Consider the following 18,569-nt stretch of genomic DNA (forward strand, 5'->3'; position numbering starts at 1 on the left):
AAAATGATTTATTTAATTGGTAATCCCTGATTCATCATTGTAATGGCACAGAACTTTGTGTAACACTCCATTACTACCATTTCTTTAATTTGATATGAACAATTTAGTCATTTAAAGCCCACTCTCAAAACGTTGAATATTCCTGTTCTAGTCATCTTTGCTAGAACATATCTGGTGGGTGTGTGACTGTATTGCTCCTCCCACTTTTGCACAATACAGTCCCTTACAACAGATTGGTATCTCCACAACCTCGTCTGACGTTTGGAGGTTTTTCCGAGCAAGCTGTGAGAATGTACAGTACATGTCAGTGAGGAACTGAAGGAATAGGAGATGACAGGCAAAGCAGCAGTCCTTCATCCTAGTTGGAGCTAGATTTTTACCCTTCCCATTGTGATAATGTAAACTGCAGACTGACAACTGGCAGAACTGTGGGAGTTTGACGTGACAAATTCCCCCACAGAGAGGTAAGTGGAACAGAATTCAAGTTTTTGCAATGGTGGTTGTTGAGAAAAGTGTATTGAACTATAACAATAGTTTGTAACTGCAAACAGGGCAAGTTATTTGATATTTTATGTCATATCTGTGAATCAGGAAATGTTTTGAAAGTAGCTCCTCATTTTAAGACGATTACTTTATATAGACTTCATAAAGACTTGCTCAATGACTGATCAGAATGACAATCCATATCATGGGTGAATGGAATTAATCACCTGTGAGTCTGTTTAGAAGGAAACGTTGGACTGATAAGGCTTTCACTTACCAGATGTGTTATCTTATTCAGTAGTCTTTTTTACTTATTTTTTTATTAACCCAACAAGCCCCCCTCCCTTCTTCGGAGGACAAAAATATATATTTATATATTTTTGACACCAGTCTCAACGTCAACATTGAAGAGGCGACTCCGAGGTGCTGGCCTTCTAGGCAGAGTTCCTCTGTTCAGTGTCTGTGTTCTTTTGCCCATCTTAATCTTCTCTTTTTATTGGCCAGTCTGAGATATTACTTTTTATTTGCAACTCTGCCTAGAAGGTGAGCATCCCGGAGTCACCTCTCACTGTTGACGTTGAGACTGGTGTTTTGCAGATACTATTTAATGAAGCTGCCAGTTGAGGACTTGTGAGTCCTCCTGTGTCCTTGTGAGTCCTCCTGTGTCCTTCTCCTCTTGCTCAGTTGTGCACCGGGCCTCCCACTCCTCTTTCTATTCTGGTTAGAGCCTGTTTGCTCTGTTCTGTGAAGGGAGTAGTGCACAGGGTTGTACGAGATCTTCAGTTTATTGGAAAAATTCTCACATGGAATAGCCTTCAATTCTCAGAACAAGAATAGTCTGACAAGTTTCTTTGTTTCTGGCCATTTTGAGCCTTTAATCGAATCCACAAATGCTGATGCTCCAGATACTCAACTAGTCTAAGGACAGTTTTATTGCTTCTTTAATCAGTACAAATGTTTTCACCTGTAACATAATTGCAAAAGTGTTTTCTAGTGATCAATTAGCCTTTTAAAATTATAAACTTCGATCTGCTAACACAATGTGCCATCGGAACACAAGAGTGATGGTTGTTGATAATGGGCCTCTGTACGCCTATGTAGATATTCCATAAAAAGTCTACACTGTATTTCTGATAAATTTGATGTTATTTTAATGGATAAAAAAGTTGCCTTTCTTTAAAAAACAAGGACATTTCTAAGTGACCCCAAACTTTTGAACGGTAGTGTACATATATACTGTACATACATACAGTATATATACACATACAGTGCCAGTCAAAACTTTAGGCACAACTACTAATTCAAGGGTTTTTCTATATTTTTACTATTATTCTACATTGTAGAATAATAGTGAAGACATCAAACTATGAAATAACACATATGGAATCATGTAGTAACAAAAAAAACGGTTAAACAGATCAAAATATAATTTAGATTTTAGATTCTTCAAAGTAGCCACCCTTTGCCTTGATGACAGCTTTGCACACTCTTGGCATTCTCTCAACCAGCTTCATGAGGTAGTCACCTGAGTGACTTGAATGAGTAGATGTGTCCAAACTTTTGTCTGGTACTGTATATACATACACAAATACATAAAAACATTAGATTTTACTCCGGTATACATTATACTACATGTAGTGTTTTCAATAATATATTTTCCGATCATGAGCTCTTTAATCCCACCCCTTAGCTACTCTCAGCCCATCCCACCTATCACTGTATACCACCCTCATTTGGTTTTCATGTACCATATATTTTTCAACTGTGCTTTTATGTTTGACATCTTATTCAGTATCTTATTCAGTATTACTGTATACAGTATGTATACCGTATGTATACAGTAATAACTGTATACAGTATGTATACAGTAATAACTGTATAGAGTATGTATACAGTAATAGTATGTATACAGTAGTACTGTGTACATAAGGCTGTGTAAATCAAATAAAATGTTGTTTGTCACACGCTTCATAAACAACAGAGTAGAGTAACAGTGAAATTCTTACTTACCGGCCCTTCCCAGTAATGCAGAGAGAGGAAAAAAATTGAATAACAGAAAGATAATAACACAAGGAATAAATACACAATGAGTAACGATAAGTTGACTATATACGCAGGGTACCAGTCCCGAGTTGATCTGCAGGGGTACGAGGTTATTGAGGAAGATATGTACATATAGGTAGCGGTAAAGTGGCTAGGCAACAGTATAGATAATAAGCAGTAGCAGTAGCGTATGTGATGAGTCAAAAGAGTTAGTGCAAAGGGGGCAATGCAAATAGCCCAGGTAGATATTTGGTTAACTATTTAGCAGTCTTATGGGTTTGGGGTAGAAGCTGTTCAGGGTCCTGTTGGTTCCAGACTTGGCGCATCAGTACTCCTGCCTTGTCGTAGCAGAGAGTACAATCTACGACCTTCAAACTCAACTCTGGACCTTGAAGCCAGTTCCACTGCACTTTTTTCATTGTGCCCCTCTAACCAGGGACTGATTTAGACCTGGGACACCAGGTGTGTGCAATTAATTATCAAGTAAAACCAGCAGGCTCTGAACCTCGTGTAACAGTATAACTTTACGTCGTCCCCTCGCCCCGACACGGGCGCGAACCAGGGACCCTCTGCACACATCAACAACAGTCACCCACGAAGCAGCGTTACCCATCGCTCCACAAAGGCCGTGGCCCTTGCAGAGCAAGGGGCAACCCTACTTAAAGTCTCAGAGCAAGTGACGTAACTGATTGAAATGCTACTAGCACGTACCCGCTAACTAGCTAGCCATTTCACATCCGTTACACTCGTACGGTAAGAGTTGAATACCCCTTGTCTATTACTTGGGTGGCTGGAGTCTTTGACCAATTTTAGGACCTTCCTCTGACACTACCTGGCATTGAGGTCCTGGATGGCAGGGAGCTCTCAGCCCCAGTGTTGTACTGGGTTGTACACACTACCCTCTGTAGCGCCTTATGGTCAGATTCCACACAGTTGACTTACCAAGCGGTGAGGCAGCCAGTCAGGATGCTCTCAATAGTGCAGCGGTAGAACTTGAGAATCTGAGGGCCAATGCCAAATCTTTTCAGCCTCCTGTGGAGGAAGAGACATTGCCGTGCATTCATCATGACTGTGTTGATGTCTCTGTGGACCATCTTAATTCATTAGTAATGTGGACAACGATAAACTTGAAGCTCTCAACCCACTCCACTACAGCCCTGTCAATGTGGGGATGTGCTCGGCCCTCTGTTTCCTGTAGTCCAAGATCAGCTGCTATGTCTTGCTGACGTTGAGGGAAAGGTTGTTGTCCTGGTTACCAGGTCACTGCCCTCATCCTTATTAGCTTTCTTTTCGTTGTCGGTGATCAGGCCTACCGCCTTCGTGTCGTCAGTAAACTTAATGATGGTGTTGGAGTCATGCACGGCCACACAGTCGTGGGTGAACAGGGAGTACAGTAGGGAACAAAGAATACACACATGAGGGACCCCCGTGTTGTGGGCCGGTATTGCCAATGAATTGTTGCCTACTCTCACCACCTGGGAGCGGCCATTCAGGAAGTCCAGGATCCAGTTGTAGAGGGAGGTGTTCAGTCCTGCGGTCCTGAGCTTAGTGATGAGCTTGGAATGCACTATGGTGTTGAACTCTGAGCTGTAGTCAATGAACAACATTCTCACATAGGTGTTCCTCTTACCCAGGTGGGAAAGGACAGTGTGGGGTGCAATAGAGATTGCATCATATGAGAATTGGAGTGGGTTTAGGGTGTCTGGAATGTCAGTGCTACGAGGCAATAGTCATTTAGACAGGTTACCTTGGCGTTCTTGGGCACAGGGGCTATGGTGGTCTGCTTGAAAAATGTAGGCATTACAGACAGGGTCAGGGAGAGGTTGAAAATGTCAGTGAGGACACTTTCCAGCTGATCAGTGTATGCTCTGAGTACTCGTCCTGGTAATCCATCTGGCCCCGCGGCCTTGTGAATGTTAACCTGTTTAAAGGTCTTACTCACATCGGCTAATGAGAGCGAGATCACTCAGTCATCTGGAACAGCTGGTGCGCTCATGCAATGTTCAATGTTGCTTGCCTCGAAGAGAGCATGGAAGGCATTTAACTTGTCTGGTAGGCTGGTGTCACAATGTAGCTTAGCATCCACTTCATCGCACCAGTTCCGTATTGAGCACTTCACTGTTACATTCTGTTTGAGTTTTTACCTGTAAGCAGGAATCAGGAGGATAGAGTTATGGTCAGATTTTCCAAAGAGATGCTATAGTACCCCTTCTTAGGTAAGAACCATCTAGATGTTTTTTTTTTTGCTGATGTACTCTATAGTTAAAGCTGTTTTTACAATCTTGTCGAGATATATTTTTTATTGTTTGTCTGGTCTTTCTGTGACCAGAACCTCATCAGTTCCAGATGCTGAGTTAATTAAGTTACCAACAGCTGTTTCAATGAATGTCTCTCTCTCTAGAAATATTATACACTGGGTAGGTGTGTGTAGTGGAATTGAGACAAGCACGATTTCATAGTTAATTGTGTCCTTTAATCTAGGTTTTCAGACACCCATCAAGTTCACATGCAGTGGGTCGTGACCCAAACCATTTTAACCATGTAATTGAGCATTAGCAATTAATTTGTCAAGTTTAAGCAATGTTTCGGCAAAATAGGGGGTGGGAGGGACAGATGCAGTATATCATAATGAGAAAGACATAATTTGGAACATATTGGATATTTTCTACACAACACAAGTCTCTTTAGCCATGAATTTTACTCAAATAGTTGCCATGTTCTTAAAAGTAAAGTTATTTTGGTAAACACTGAGTGCACAAAACATTAACACCTTCCTAATATTGAGTTGCACCCTCTTTTGCCCTCAGAAGAGCCTCAATTCGTCGGGGCGTGGACTTTACAAGGTGTCGAAAGCGTTCCACAGGGATGCTGGTCCATGTTGACTCCAATGCTTCCCACAGTTGTGTCAAATTGGCTGGATGTGCTCTGGGTGGTGGATCATTCTTGATACACACGGGAAACTGTTGAGCGTGAAAAACTCAGCAGCGTTGCAGTTCTTGACACAAACCGATGCGTCCGGCACCCCGTTCAAAGGCCTTTCAATTTGTTGTCTTGCTCATTCACCCTCTGAATGCCACACATACACAATCTATGTCTCAATTGTCTCAAGGCTTAAAAAAATATTATTTAGCCTGTCTCCTCCCCTTCATCTACACTGTTTAAAGTGGATTTAATAAGTGACATCAATAAGGAGTCATAGCTTTCACCTGGATTCACCTGATCAGTCTATGTCCTTTGTACACTCAGTGTATATGTTTTAGCTTTCAGCTTCATCTTCCCATGGTCTAGTTTTATATGATAAACCCACCAGGAGTTAAACTTGGCCAGACCCTTACTCCAGCCCAATAGTCAGCCGCACCCTAGACCACATCCTATGATGGAGGCAATAGAGGCCAGTCCAGTCTCTGCCAGGTCCTCCATGTACTGTAAATAAACAAAGCTTGGCCGTCTCCTCATTCTCCCCCATCCAGCTCAATCCTCTCTGCTAGTCATTATTTATGTGTTGTATCTGTCAGTTTTAAATTCTATATAAGGCTGTGGAAAATACTGTTCTGACTGCAGCAATGTAAATTGCTCCAGGTCCCAGTTGCCTGTACATGTATATTGCTGCTTATCACCCACACTGCTAAAGTGAATAGCAGAACCTTTTTCAAGTCTAGTGGAGAGTACAATGCATATTCATAAGTAGTGTGATTGTATTGAAAAGATAGACTTGCAGTCAGAGGGTTTATTATTTAGAAATTCCATATGATTATGTTCCCGTATAGCATGTTCTTCATATTATAGAGTTCAGCATACATGTAAATGTTTGTAACAGTAGTTCTCTTGTTTGTGCATCTGACAGTAAACTTAGAACACTACAAGGGGGAACAATAGCTCAGACCAAAGGCAGAAGGAGTAGCCTTCAGTTAAGCTATGCAGTGTTCAATATCCTGAAATAGGCTTTCAGAAATAGATGGTTCTCAGGCCTTTGACACTGACTTGGTTATTACATAAGGCTCTTGGGGGAAATTATCTACATTTCCATTATATGAGAAAGCTGTGCACCACCCATTTACAGCGAGGCATCAATTTAATCAGCATTACAGAGGCTTAATCCTATTTCATTACTTACAAAAAGGCTTGAAGTGGGTAACAAATTCAGTGGCTAAGACGCTCTCAAAGCAAATGTGTAAAGGTTAAGAATGTCCATGTTTATGCATGCTGTATCTAGGGAGTTGTGAAGTTGTTCAACATTGGTCCATGGTGGTATTCTCTTGAGAGAACTGTTGTTGATGGATATTTTTTCTCAGTGGAACCGACTTGAAGGCGCTGTTGGTGAAATTCGATGAGGTATCCATTTCCTCAAACTCTGAAACTATGCGGTGGGATATTTTACTGTATCAAATTGACTCATAAACAACATATGTTATTTTTCTCCCAAGAGGACTGTGGTGTCTGTTGGTTCTCAACAGTTGGTATCAATTAGTTGGGTTTGGGTCAAAGGTCCTTTTGTTGATAATATAATATGGTGTTCCCCATCACAGAGGCCAAAGGATAATTACCAGAAATTGAGGTAGGGGAGGGGACAGACATGGACGTAAAAGTCTCTGGAAATATTTCATAGACCCTAGAGAGAAAAGTTGCCCTTTCAATCTTTAAAGAGTCATTAACTAGACACAAGAAAATCAACAGAAATGAGAGCGAATGTGAATGGCCGATAAGGGGATATGACCTTTAACATTTTGCTCTGACGGCAGGAATAATCAGTCAAGAAGGCAACATGACCTGTAATATTGACTGATGAGAATAGGATGTTTCCACCTCCAAGACACCTAGACTCCCCCTGAAAAGGACTTGTAACAACTGCTGATGTAAAAATGGCTTTATAAAGAAAATGTGATTGATTAATTGAAAAAGGAAGTTTGGGGGATGATAGGGCTGGCTGGTCTACATTATTATGATTCTCGCTCTTTTCTTTCTTTCTCTGCGATGACAAACAGATGATTTTCTGGCTGGAAGCCCGGAGTTCACCATGAGGCTTCCTGTGAAGACATGTCGTTTTTCTCATTATCCCCTCACTTAAGTTGACAGCCACCATGACGTGGAAATTATTTCCTCAGTTTGAGCAACAGACATAATAATAATGTCTATAAACTTTAATGGCCTCCAACGAACCAGAAGTCTTGTGAGCTAGAAACATTTGGCGCAGTATGTGAAGGAGATTCTATGATTAGATTCCTTGATAGTTAATGTTGTGTTACATTTCAGATTAGTACAGTAATAACTATTAGCATAGCTTGATAAATAAAAGTCTGTTAGAAAATGATGAAAATAAAATGTGAACACATTTTCATCAAGAGTTCTTGTGACAATCAAACAATTACTGACGGAGTAAGCTAAAAAACAAACAACAACAAAAAAACACTGGCCAAAACATTCCTGTTTGACCACTGTTGATTTAGATGCTCTGATGGGAAAAACAGCTAAAGAAAACAAAAAGCTAAATTAACACATGGTGGCAAGAACCAAATGGAGAGAAAGGTATAATTTCATGATTTGAGTTGCCATTACAGTCAGTTTATTAGGATATACTACTGTATGTCTTGCCTGCCAGAGTTCGGATCCAGTGATTCATTAAAGCTGAAATCTAATTGAATTCCTGCCAAACTTTCTCTTTCACAATTATTTTGTGAGTTGTAAAAAACATTGGTTGGAAGTTATTATGCACATTTTGACAATGAGAACAGAAAAGAGCAAACCACATAACTGACCCAAAAGACGTGCAGCATATTGCATCTTCTGGAGTGGATATGTGCCATTCACATGTTACCAATCTAAAAGTCTAAGCCATTTGGGTGGAAGGTGGGAGGGGGAGGGGGCATGGGGTTTACTAAGCTAACATATGGAATTGTTTTAAGATGGTCCTAATATGGATCAGTTAGCTATTTCATTTTGAGGACCCCTTTAGGTATCCCCCCAAAATATATAAAAAATATTTTATAAAATATTGAATTTGGCATTTACTACTATAGCCCACAGAAACGCATTGAATAACACGTTCATAAATGGTCAAAAAGACCGTCTAAAAATAAATCATAAGGTATAAGGTTTTGAAGTGTCTGTCCTGTATCTAGGAGATATAAGAAAGCTCAGGAAATATGTGTTTTTATGGACACATAATTAACCCCTTATTTTTGTTGGCACAAAACATACTTCCATTTGTTTGTATGGGTTACCTTCAACGAGTCCCGTGACACTTGTGGGAGTCTCCACTTTCCATGGAGTGGTCATAATAGTTTGTAGGCCAAACCGTTTGGATGCTACATACGTTTTCATGAGAAGACCGATTTTTGGGATGTCTCATGGTCTGACAAACACCGCTGGAGCTCGGTCACCTTCCACCTTCCACCACAGATGCGGAAAGCCGACATAGGCGGATGCAGTGGATTGCAAAAAAACGTATATCTCGAGCTTACATTTACGGATTTTGATGGGCATTTTTTAAATTATGTTACTTAGATTGACGCACAAGTTTTAATCAGTGGCTCTGTATGTAAATGCATAACTTTGCGATGAGTCTAGAGTCAAAACAAATAAAATTTTATTTGTCACATGCCCCGAATACAACAGGTGTAGACTTTACAGTGAAATGCTTACTTATTAGCCCCTAACCAACATTGCAGTTAAAAAAATATGGACAAGAATAAGAGATAAATGTAACAAGTAATTAAAGAGCAGCAGTAAAATAACAATAGCGAGACTATATACAGGGGGTACTGGTACAGAGTCAATGTGCGGGGCACCGGCTAGTTGAGGTAGTATGTACATGTAGGTAGAGTTATTAAAGTGACTATGCATAGATGATAACAGAGAGTAACAGTGGAGTAAAGAGGGAGTGGGAGGGGGGGGGCTGCAAATAGTCTGGGTAGCCATTTGACTAGATGTTCAGGAGTCTTATGGCTTGGGGGTAGAAGCTGTTTAGAAGCCTCTTGGACCTAGACTTGGCGCTCCGGGTACCGCTTGCTGTGTGGTAGCAGAGAGAACAGTCTATGACTAGGGTAGCTGGAGTCTTTGACAATTTTTAGGGCCTTCCTCTGACACCGCCTGGTATAGAGGTCCTGGATGGCAGGAAGCTTGGCCCCAGTGATGTACTGGACCGTTCACACTATCCTCTGTAGTGCCTTGCGGTCAGAGGCTGAGCATTTGCCATACCAGGCAGTGATGCAACCAGTCAGGATGCTCTCAATGGTGCAGCTGTAGAAGCTTTTGAGGATCTGAGGACCCATGCCAAATCTTTTCAGTCTCCTAAGGGGGAATAGGTTTTGTCGTGCACTCTTCACGACTGTCTTGGTGTGCTTGGACCATGTTAGTTTGTTGGTGATGTGGACACCAAGGAACTTGACGCTCTCAACCTGCTCCACTGCAGCCCCGTCGATGAGAATGGGGGCGTGCTCGGTCCTCTTTTTCCAGTAGTCCACGATCATCTCCTTTGTCTCCTTCTACTTGTTAATAATGTTAGAGTGGACATATTGGAAGTTTATTGGAAGCCTTTGGAAGAACAGCGAGACTTGTTACTGTAAACCCATTTTATTCTATAAATCAGCCTTTTATATGGTTCCCTCTGCCAAGGAGTGAGGTCAAGTTCATGTCAGGGATGACGTAGGATCTCATAAACGCTTTTGTGCTGTTATCTCTCTAGTTGTTATCCTAAGATAATGTGGGTTTCCTCAGTTCTTCATGAAAACTTGTTTGCTGACAAGCAAAACATTTTGGGTCTATGTCAACAATGGACTAATGAAACAAATAACAATATATTGTTTTTGAGTGGAATATATTGTGTTTTGGGGGATTGTATTTAGACCCTTAGTAATCAATCATAAGAAAGAGGTATGCTTGTGTTTCTGATATATATTTCTTACTGTTTATGAATAAGATCTCTAGTAATAACACAAGACATCTGGTCAATGCTACACGAGAGGGATTGCCCTGTTAAAAAAGTCAAAATAGTGTTACAGAGAATGTAAGGGTTCAGTGGGAGGATGCTGAGTATGTGTGTGTATGTGCACTACATGTTTAGTGTAGTGTGCAGGCAGGGTTGAAACCATTCTAGCCTTTGGGAGTTGAAGGGTCACACAACTCTGCAGTGAGAATGTTCTGCTTTTCATTAAATCAACCCATATGTCCCCGTATCTGCCTCGCCGTGGAGACTCCACTCTGCTTCCTCTCCCCAAGTGTGTGTGTGCGTGTGTCACCTTTTGAACCGATAGGTTAGAGGTCTTTGGTGCAGTAAGAAATGTTTACGTTTGGTGCATTTGGAGACCAAATTCTACTCTAAACTTTCTGTGTGTGTTTGCGTAGGAGTGAGTGCATCTGTGTTCATATTGTAAGTCAATGTTATTAATTGATCCTAAAAGTTGCCAGAGCACATCAATGATTTGTTGTCATTTGTATGTCTTTGTGTTTGTGTTCTGCCAACTTTTGTGTCAATCTTATTTCTATTTTTGTGCAACAAAGCCATTTTAATTTCTCAGAGCAAAAATATTTTGCGTGTGGTTAGAACACAACCCAGAGTGGGAGTTGATTAACAGAGTTAATAGTGTTAAGTAGTATTCTTTCCTGAATGGCTTAGTGAACCACATTCCCAAGGGACCAAAACAGGGGCTACAGATACACATTTGATCAAAATATAGTTTTAAAAGGATGCCAGAATATACTATTACATTTAATTCAAGTAAGGAATAAAATGTTTACATCAATCTGAAGAGGTAGTGAACTGTAATTTCTATTTTTTTTTAAATGTTCTTAATTCATTCAACCCTTGACTAGAACTGGAATAATTTTATCTATGTCTGTAGGCTAATCAACACGTTATTTGCACAATCCCACCAGTGCTTGAGAGGCATATCACTATGTTGCTGTTTGAAATGTGATGTCTATGTGAGCCCTCTATGGCACAGGAAATATAATTTTGTCCATTTGATACATAATTGTTCAATCTAAAGTTCTGAGAGTTGTGAAATATACCCTTGAGTTAGACTTGGTGTCAATGGTATTTATAGAATAGTCAGATTATTCAAGAAACAGATCAAGTGTAGCTATGATGTCTTGACTCAAGAGCTCTCTCAGTAAGTGATGCAATTGTATGAAATGCGTTGCCCTTCAAAGTGCTTTGTTCTGACAAACCCAAGATTGTGGAAATGGGATTATTTCAGTGTGACACATACACAATACTCCTGTTCCTAAAAGGATGTCTGATCACTGTGAACTGAAAGGACAATCCTGTAATGTGTATTATTGAGGCATGCATATGTGAACATTTGTGTTGCATTGCTTCCACTGAGCCACAGAGCAAACCACCTGATGTAGAATAGCCTACTACTTACTGCCTGCATTCACTTTTTGACTGTATTCACCAGGGGAGATACACAGCACATTGAGGCTTTTAAGTTTTATTTGTTGGTAATGTTGGGCCAAAGACTTGACGTCAACCTCTTCTCCAAGGCCATGGGAAAGGCAGATTTCTCAATTATTTATGAAATTAAATAGCCGATAGTTATTTTCAAGATCGTCATACACGCACGCACTTCCACACACACACACTCACGTGCACACACACTTTTCCCAACAGTGACATCATTCCTATTCCCATTGTTATAAGTATAAGTATTCAGGAAATTAGTCCAGCAATACGATCTATTCATGATCTGTTTTACTGTAGCCTATTGGAGGTCTTGATAACATAACTGAGTTTCACTTCACTTTATATGTAATTAGCCTACTCTTACTGAAGTCAGTCAATTGATCATGAGTTGGATTCGGTTAGATTGAGAGGGGGTGCGAATTTCCATTTTTTGTCCCGCCAAATTGGCAAATTAGTAGGCGGATATGAGAAGTCACGTGGTCTCTCTTTTCCCTTTTCCCCCACACAAACACACCCACTTCAAAGAGAGTACAGTATGCCCACACACAACACGCGGACGTACTTGCATCGTGCACACACAGATGTTTAGATATTCACTAGCTACAATGCACATACGGATAAATGTTTTACACCATTGCAGTCAGAATGCATCGAAATCTGGAATACATTTAACACTTTTCCGTCTCGATCTTTGAATTCTAATTCTGTCCAGGACTGTGGTTTCTTCTTCGGTTAGATAGCCTACGAGGATACGATCACTGCCAAAAAGGTTTGATGTTTCAAATAGTTACTGCATACTATGTTGTCTGTTTCCTGTGGACTGGTTTTGTGCAAAGTGTTGTAACACTGCGTCTTGATAATACTCATGGAAGGTGAAAGTCACTAGTCGTTGTCGACTATAAATTGGCATGCATTTAACTTTTTGTCTTGATGCGCTAGCCGATTTCGAGTTTTCTAAGTATACTCGACTACGTCCATAATATACATAATCTCTATTTCCAGTGAGTTGAGTATCTTCGTTAAACTTTTGATTGATCTCATGCATGCAATGTTCGCTTAGTCTGCTCTTCCATCACATCACATTGTTGGATGTGATTTTAAGCGTTAACTCTATTGAGTGCCTCGGTATGCTGCTTGCCAGTACGAATTAGCAGAGCATGGTATTGTTTTACTCATTTTTGAACAAATGGTTGATTTCATTTACCATTTATTTTGATTAGAAGCCCCCCATCATTTGTTATTCTATGGGTACAATACAGGAAATGCTCTGCTGATGTTTACTGATAACTTAAACTGTTACCTGAAAATAATATACAGGAATCTTTGGCATTTCATTGCAGAAAAGTACATTGAATAGCCCACGTTTGACACTGTAAAACGAGTAAAATATTTGTTGCCACAATTTTTGTCCAGCCTTCATCACATCTAGTTGTGTTGATGAGAACGTGCTGACGACCATGCCATTGATCAGGCATAGTAGAGCAACAAAAAAGTATGTTGCCCACCACCCCAATGGGTGTTACTTTAACAACCGAGGTGCTAACTGCCCTCCAAAACTAGTTGATTTACATGAGGTGGTAACAGAAAGCACCCCTATGATGTTTTATTGACATGCTTTATGGCTGTTGGCATGACAGTAGATGTAGGTGGTTGTCGTTTCCTTCCCTCACAGATAACATTTGACACTGGATTCTCTATCTGCCTGCAGAGATAGTGGTTAGAGTTTTTTAAATTTAATTTAACCTTTATTTAACTAGGTAAGTCAGTTAAGAACAAATTCTTATTTACAATGTCGGCCTACCCCGGCCAAACCCTAATGACGCTGGGCCAATTGTGCGCCACCCTATGGGACTCCCAATCACGTCTGGTTGTGATACAGCCTGGAATCGAACCAGGGTCTGTAGTGACGTCTCTAGCACTGAGATGCAGTGACTTAGACCGCTGTGCCACTCAGGAGCCCAAATTGTGTGTGTGTGTGCAACTTGGTGTAAGCCTCCTATTAGATTTCCTCAGCAATAAAATGAACTGATTTAGTATCAAACAAGTTTCCTGTGAAATAAATACATTTTCAACATTTGGCCCCACTTGTTGATTAGCTCTGGTGAGTAACTGAAGTTTTGGTCTGTCCCCAACAGATTCCCAGAGCCAGCTGTCCTGCAGTGTGGCAGGTGAGGACCAGAGAGAGGTGAGGCGCGATCCTGAAAATTTGGACAGTATGAGTTTGGTGGAGATCAGACAGGCTGTTGGGTCCATGACCCTGTCCTTATCCAGCACAGACTCCAAGGAGAGGTACTTTGACCGGGTGGATGAGAGCGACCCTGAGTACCTCCGCAGCAGGAACATGTCACCTGAAGTACAGCAGGACTTCAACATGATGGAGCAGAAGAAGAGAGTCACTCAGATTCTACAGAGTCCAGTATGTTGCTTGTTCTCTGTCTATGTTAATGCGTGTACACAGTACAGTCACTTTCATTATCTGGTTGCAGACCATCAAATTGCCTGAAAAGTTTTGCTCCTTGAGATCCAGGCCTATGTCTTTGGCTCTTGTAGAGACACTACACCTTTGATGTTTTCATCAAATGTTATTGGTCATATACACATGGTTAGCAGATGTTATTGCAAGTGTAGTAAAATGCTTGTGCTTCCAGTGCAGCAATATCTAACATGTAATCTAACAATTCCACAACAACTACTGAATACACACAAATCTAAGTAAAGGAATGGAATATGAATATATAAATATTTGGATGAGCAATGACAGAGAGGCAAAGGCAAGATGCAATAGATGGTATAAAATACAATATATACACTACCGTTCAAAAGTTTGAGGTAACTTAGAACATCGAAAACTGGCTCTAACCAGAATAGAAAGAGCAGTGGGAGGCCCGGTGCACAACTGAACAAGAGGACAAGTACATTAGTGTCTAGTTTGAGAAACAGACGCCTCACAAGTCCTCAACTGGCAGCTTCATTAAATAGCACCCGCAAAACACCAGTCTCAATGTCAACAGTGAATAGGCGACTCCAGGATGCTGGCCTTCTAGGCAGAGTTGGAGGGGAAAAAAGCCATATCTCAGACTGGCCAATAAAAAGAAAATATTAAGATGGGCAAAAGAACACAGACACTGGACAGAGGAACTCTACCTAGAAGGCCAGCATCCTCGAGTCGCCTCTTCACTGTTGGCGTTGAGACTGGTGTTTTGCGGGTACTATTTAATGAAGCTGCCAGTTGAGGACTTGTGAGGCGTCTGTTTCTCAAACTAGATACACTAATGTACTTGTCCTCTTGCTCAGTTGTGCAACGGGGCCTCTCACTCCTCTTTCTATTCTGGTTAGAGCCAGTTTGCGCTGTTCTGTGAAGGGAGTAGTACACATCGTTGTACGAGATCTTCAGTTTATTGGCAATTTCTTGCATGGAATAGCCTTAATTTCTCAGAACAAGAATCGACTGACGAGTTTCAGAAGAAAGGTCTTTGTTTCTGGACATTTTGAGCCTGTAATCGACACAAATGCTGATGCTCCAGATACTCTACTAGTCTAAAGAAAGCGAATTTTATTGCTTCTTTAATCAGAACAACTGTTTTCATCTGTGCTAACATATTGGCAAAAGTGTTTTCTAGTGATCAATTAGCCTTTTTAAAATGATAAACTTGGATTAGCTAGCACAACGTGCCATTGGAACACAGGAGTGATGGTTGCTGATAATGGGCCTCTGTACGCCTCTGTAGATATTCCATAAAAATCAGCCGTTTCCAGCTACAATAGTCATTTACAACATTAACAATGTGTCACTGTATTTCTGATCAATTTGATATTATTTTAATGGACAAAAAATGTGCTTTTCTTTCAAAAACAAGGACATTTCTAAGTAACCCCAAACTTTGGAACGGTAGTGTACATATGAGATGAGTATGAGGTTGTTTTCCTGACACCACACTCTGACTTGCCTCACCTCCTCCTCCCTGTGAGCTGTCTTGTCGTTGTTGGTATTCAAGCCTACTTGTGTCGTCTGCAAACTTGTTGATTGAGTTGGAGGCTTGCATGGCCACGCAGTCATGAGTGAACAGGGAGTACAGGAGGGGGCTGAGCACGCACCCTTGTGGGGCCCCCAGTGTTGAGGATCAGTGAAGTGGAGATGTTGTTTCCTACCTTCACCACCGGGAGGCGGCCCATCAGGAAGTCCAGGACCCAATTGCATAGGGTGGGGTTGAGACCCAGGGCCTCAAGCTTAATGATGAGCTTGGAGGGTACTATGGTGTTGAATGCTGAGCTATAGTCAATGAACAGCATTCTTACATAGGTATTCCTCTTGTCCAGATGGGATAGGGCAGTGTGATGGCGATTGCATCATCTGTGGGCCTATTAGGGCGGTCTAGGGTGATATGATCCTTGACTAGCATCTCAAAGCACTTCATGATGACAGATGGTGAGTGCTATGGGGCGATAGTCATTTAGTTTAGTTACCTTTGTCTTCTTGGGTACAGGAACAATGGTGGCCATATTGAAGTGTGTGGGGACAACAGACTGGGATAGGGAGAGATTGAATATGTCCGTAAACAAACCAGCCTGCTGGTCTGTGCATGCGGCTAGGGATGCCGTCTGGGCCGGCAGCAGGGTTAATACGCTTAAATGTCTTTATCATGTTTGCCACAGAGAAGGAGAGCCCACAGTCCTTGGTAACTGGCTGCGTCGGTGGCACTGTATTATCTTCAAAGCGGGCCAAGGTGTTTAGTTTGTCTGGATGCAAGACGTCGGTGTCCGTGGCGTGGCTGGTTTTCCTGTTGTAGTCCGTGATTGTCTGTAGACCCTGCCACATGCGTCTCATGTCTAAGCCGTTGAATTGCAACTCCACTTTGTCTCTGTACTAGAGGTCGGCCGATTTATGATTTTTCAACGCCGATACTGATTATTGGAGGACCCCAAAAAAGCAGAATCCGATTAATCGGTCGATTTTTATATTTGTAATAATGACAATTACAACAATACTGAATGAACAATGAACCCTTCTATTTTAACTTAATATAAAACATAATCTATTTAGTCACAAATAAATAATGAAACATGTTCAATTTGGTTTAATGAATGAAAAAAAACTGTGTTGGAGAAGAAAGTAAAAGTGCAATATGTGCCACATAAAAAAAGCTAACATTTAAGTTCCTTGCTCAAACATGAATATAAAAGCTGATGGTTCAATATTCCCAGTTAAGACGTTTTAGGTTGTAGTCATTATGGGAATTATGACGCGTCGACTATTTCTCTCTATACCATTTGTATTTCATATACCTTTCACTATTGGATGTTTTTATAGGCACTTTAGTATTGCCAGCCTAATCTCGGGAGTTGACAGGCTTGAAGTCATAAACAGCGCTGTGCATCAGGCATTGTTAAGAGCTGCTCGCAAATGCAGTAAAGTGCTGTTTGAATGAATGGTTACGAGCCTGCTGCTGCCTACCACCGCTCAGTTAGACTGCTCTATCAAATATCAAATCATAGACTTAATTATAATAAACACACGGAAATACGAGCCTTTGGTCATTAATATGGTCAAATCCGGAAACTATCATTTAGAAAATAAAATGTTTATTCTTTCAGTGAAATACGGAACCATTACGTATTTTGTCGAACGGGTGGCAACCGTAAGTCTAAATATTACTGTTACATTGCACAACCTTCAATGTTATGTCATAATTATCTAAAATTCTGGCAAATTAATTACGTTTTTTGTTAGGAAGAAACACAGTTCGCAACGAGCCAGGCGGCCCAAACTGTTGCATATACCCTGACTCAGCTTGCACTGAACGAAAGAGAAGTGACACAATTTCCCTAGTTAATATTACCCACTAACATGCATTTATTTTAACTAAGTATGCAGGTTAAAAAATATATACTTCTGTGTATTGATTTTAAGAAAGGCATTGATGTTTATGGTTAGGTACATTTGTGCAACGAATGTGCTTTTTTCGCAAATGCGCTTTTGTTAAATTGTCACCTGTTTGGCAAAGTTGAAGTAGGCTGTGATTCGATGATAAATTAACAGGCACCACATTGATTACATGAAACGCAGGACAAGCTAGTTAACCTAGTAATATCATCAACCATGTGTAGTTAACTAGTGATGATGTGAAGATTGATTGGTTTTTGTAAGATAAATTTAATGTTAGCTAGCAACTTACCTTGGCTCATTGCAGCCAAAAGGTCCTTTTGACGCTGCTTTTGTGTAAGAGGTGGTCAGCCTGCCATGCAGTTTCCTCATGGATTGCACCCTAATCGGCCATAATCGACGTCCAAAAAGGCAGATTTGTTATGAAAACTTGAAATCGGCCCTAATTAATCGGCCATGCCGAAGCGTGGATTCCGATTGGTCAGAACAGCAATGGTGGCAAAACATTTAATCAACTGACACCATGTGTTAGTGTTAATATTTGTTGCAATGAAGTGAAATGTGCTACTGTCAGAGGAAACAATATTAAATATTAACCAGTCCAAAAATAAATGTCAGCTTTAATATATATTGCCTGACCAAGTTCACATTTTAGCATTATTAAAGGTCCAATGCAGCCATTTTTATTTAAATTTCAAATAATTTCTGGGTAACCGTTAAGTATCTTACCGTGATTGTTTTCAATTGAAATGGTCATAA

General features: G+C 40.7%; 1 protein-coding gene across 2 annotated transcripts in view; it reads left to right on the top strand.

The window, feature by feature from the left end:
* The first annotated feature begins 218 nt into the window (after positions 1 to 218).
* add3b (adducin 3 (gamma) b) overlaps positions 219 to 18,569 on the top strand; it is a 34,155-nt gene continuing 15,804 nt past the window's right edge. Inside the window, exons 1-2 of one of the 2 annotated variants that reach the window (XM_055902432.1) lie at positions 219 to 464; positions 14,065 to 14,345. In XM_055902432.1, the coding sequence (XP_055758407.1) occupies positions 14,145 to 14,345 (201 nt within the window). In that variant the 5' untranslated portion in view covers positions 219 to 464; positions 14,065 to 14,144. Of the gene's footprint in view, positions 465 to 12,434; positions 12,699 to 14,064; positions 14,346 to 18,569 lie in introns of those variants that run through there. The other variant, XM_055902431.1, reaches the window with a different exon arrangement.

The sequence above is a fragment of the Salvelinus fontinalis genome, chromosome 37, assembly GCF_029448725.1.
Source record: "Salvelinus fontinalis isolate EN_2023a chromosome 37, ASM2944872v1, whole genome shotgun sequence".
NCBI classification, from domain to species: Eukaryota; Metazoa; Chordata; class Actinopteri; order Salmoniformes; family Salmonidae; genus Salvelinus; species Salvelinus fontinalis.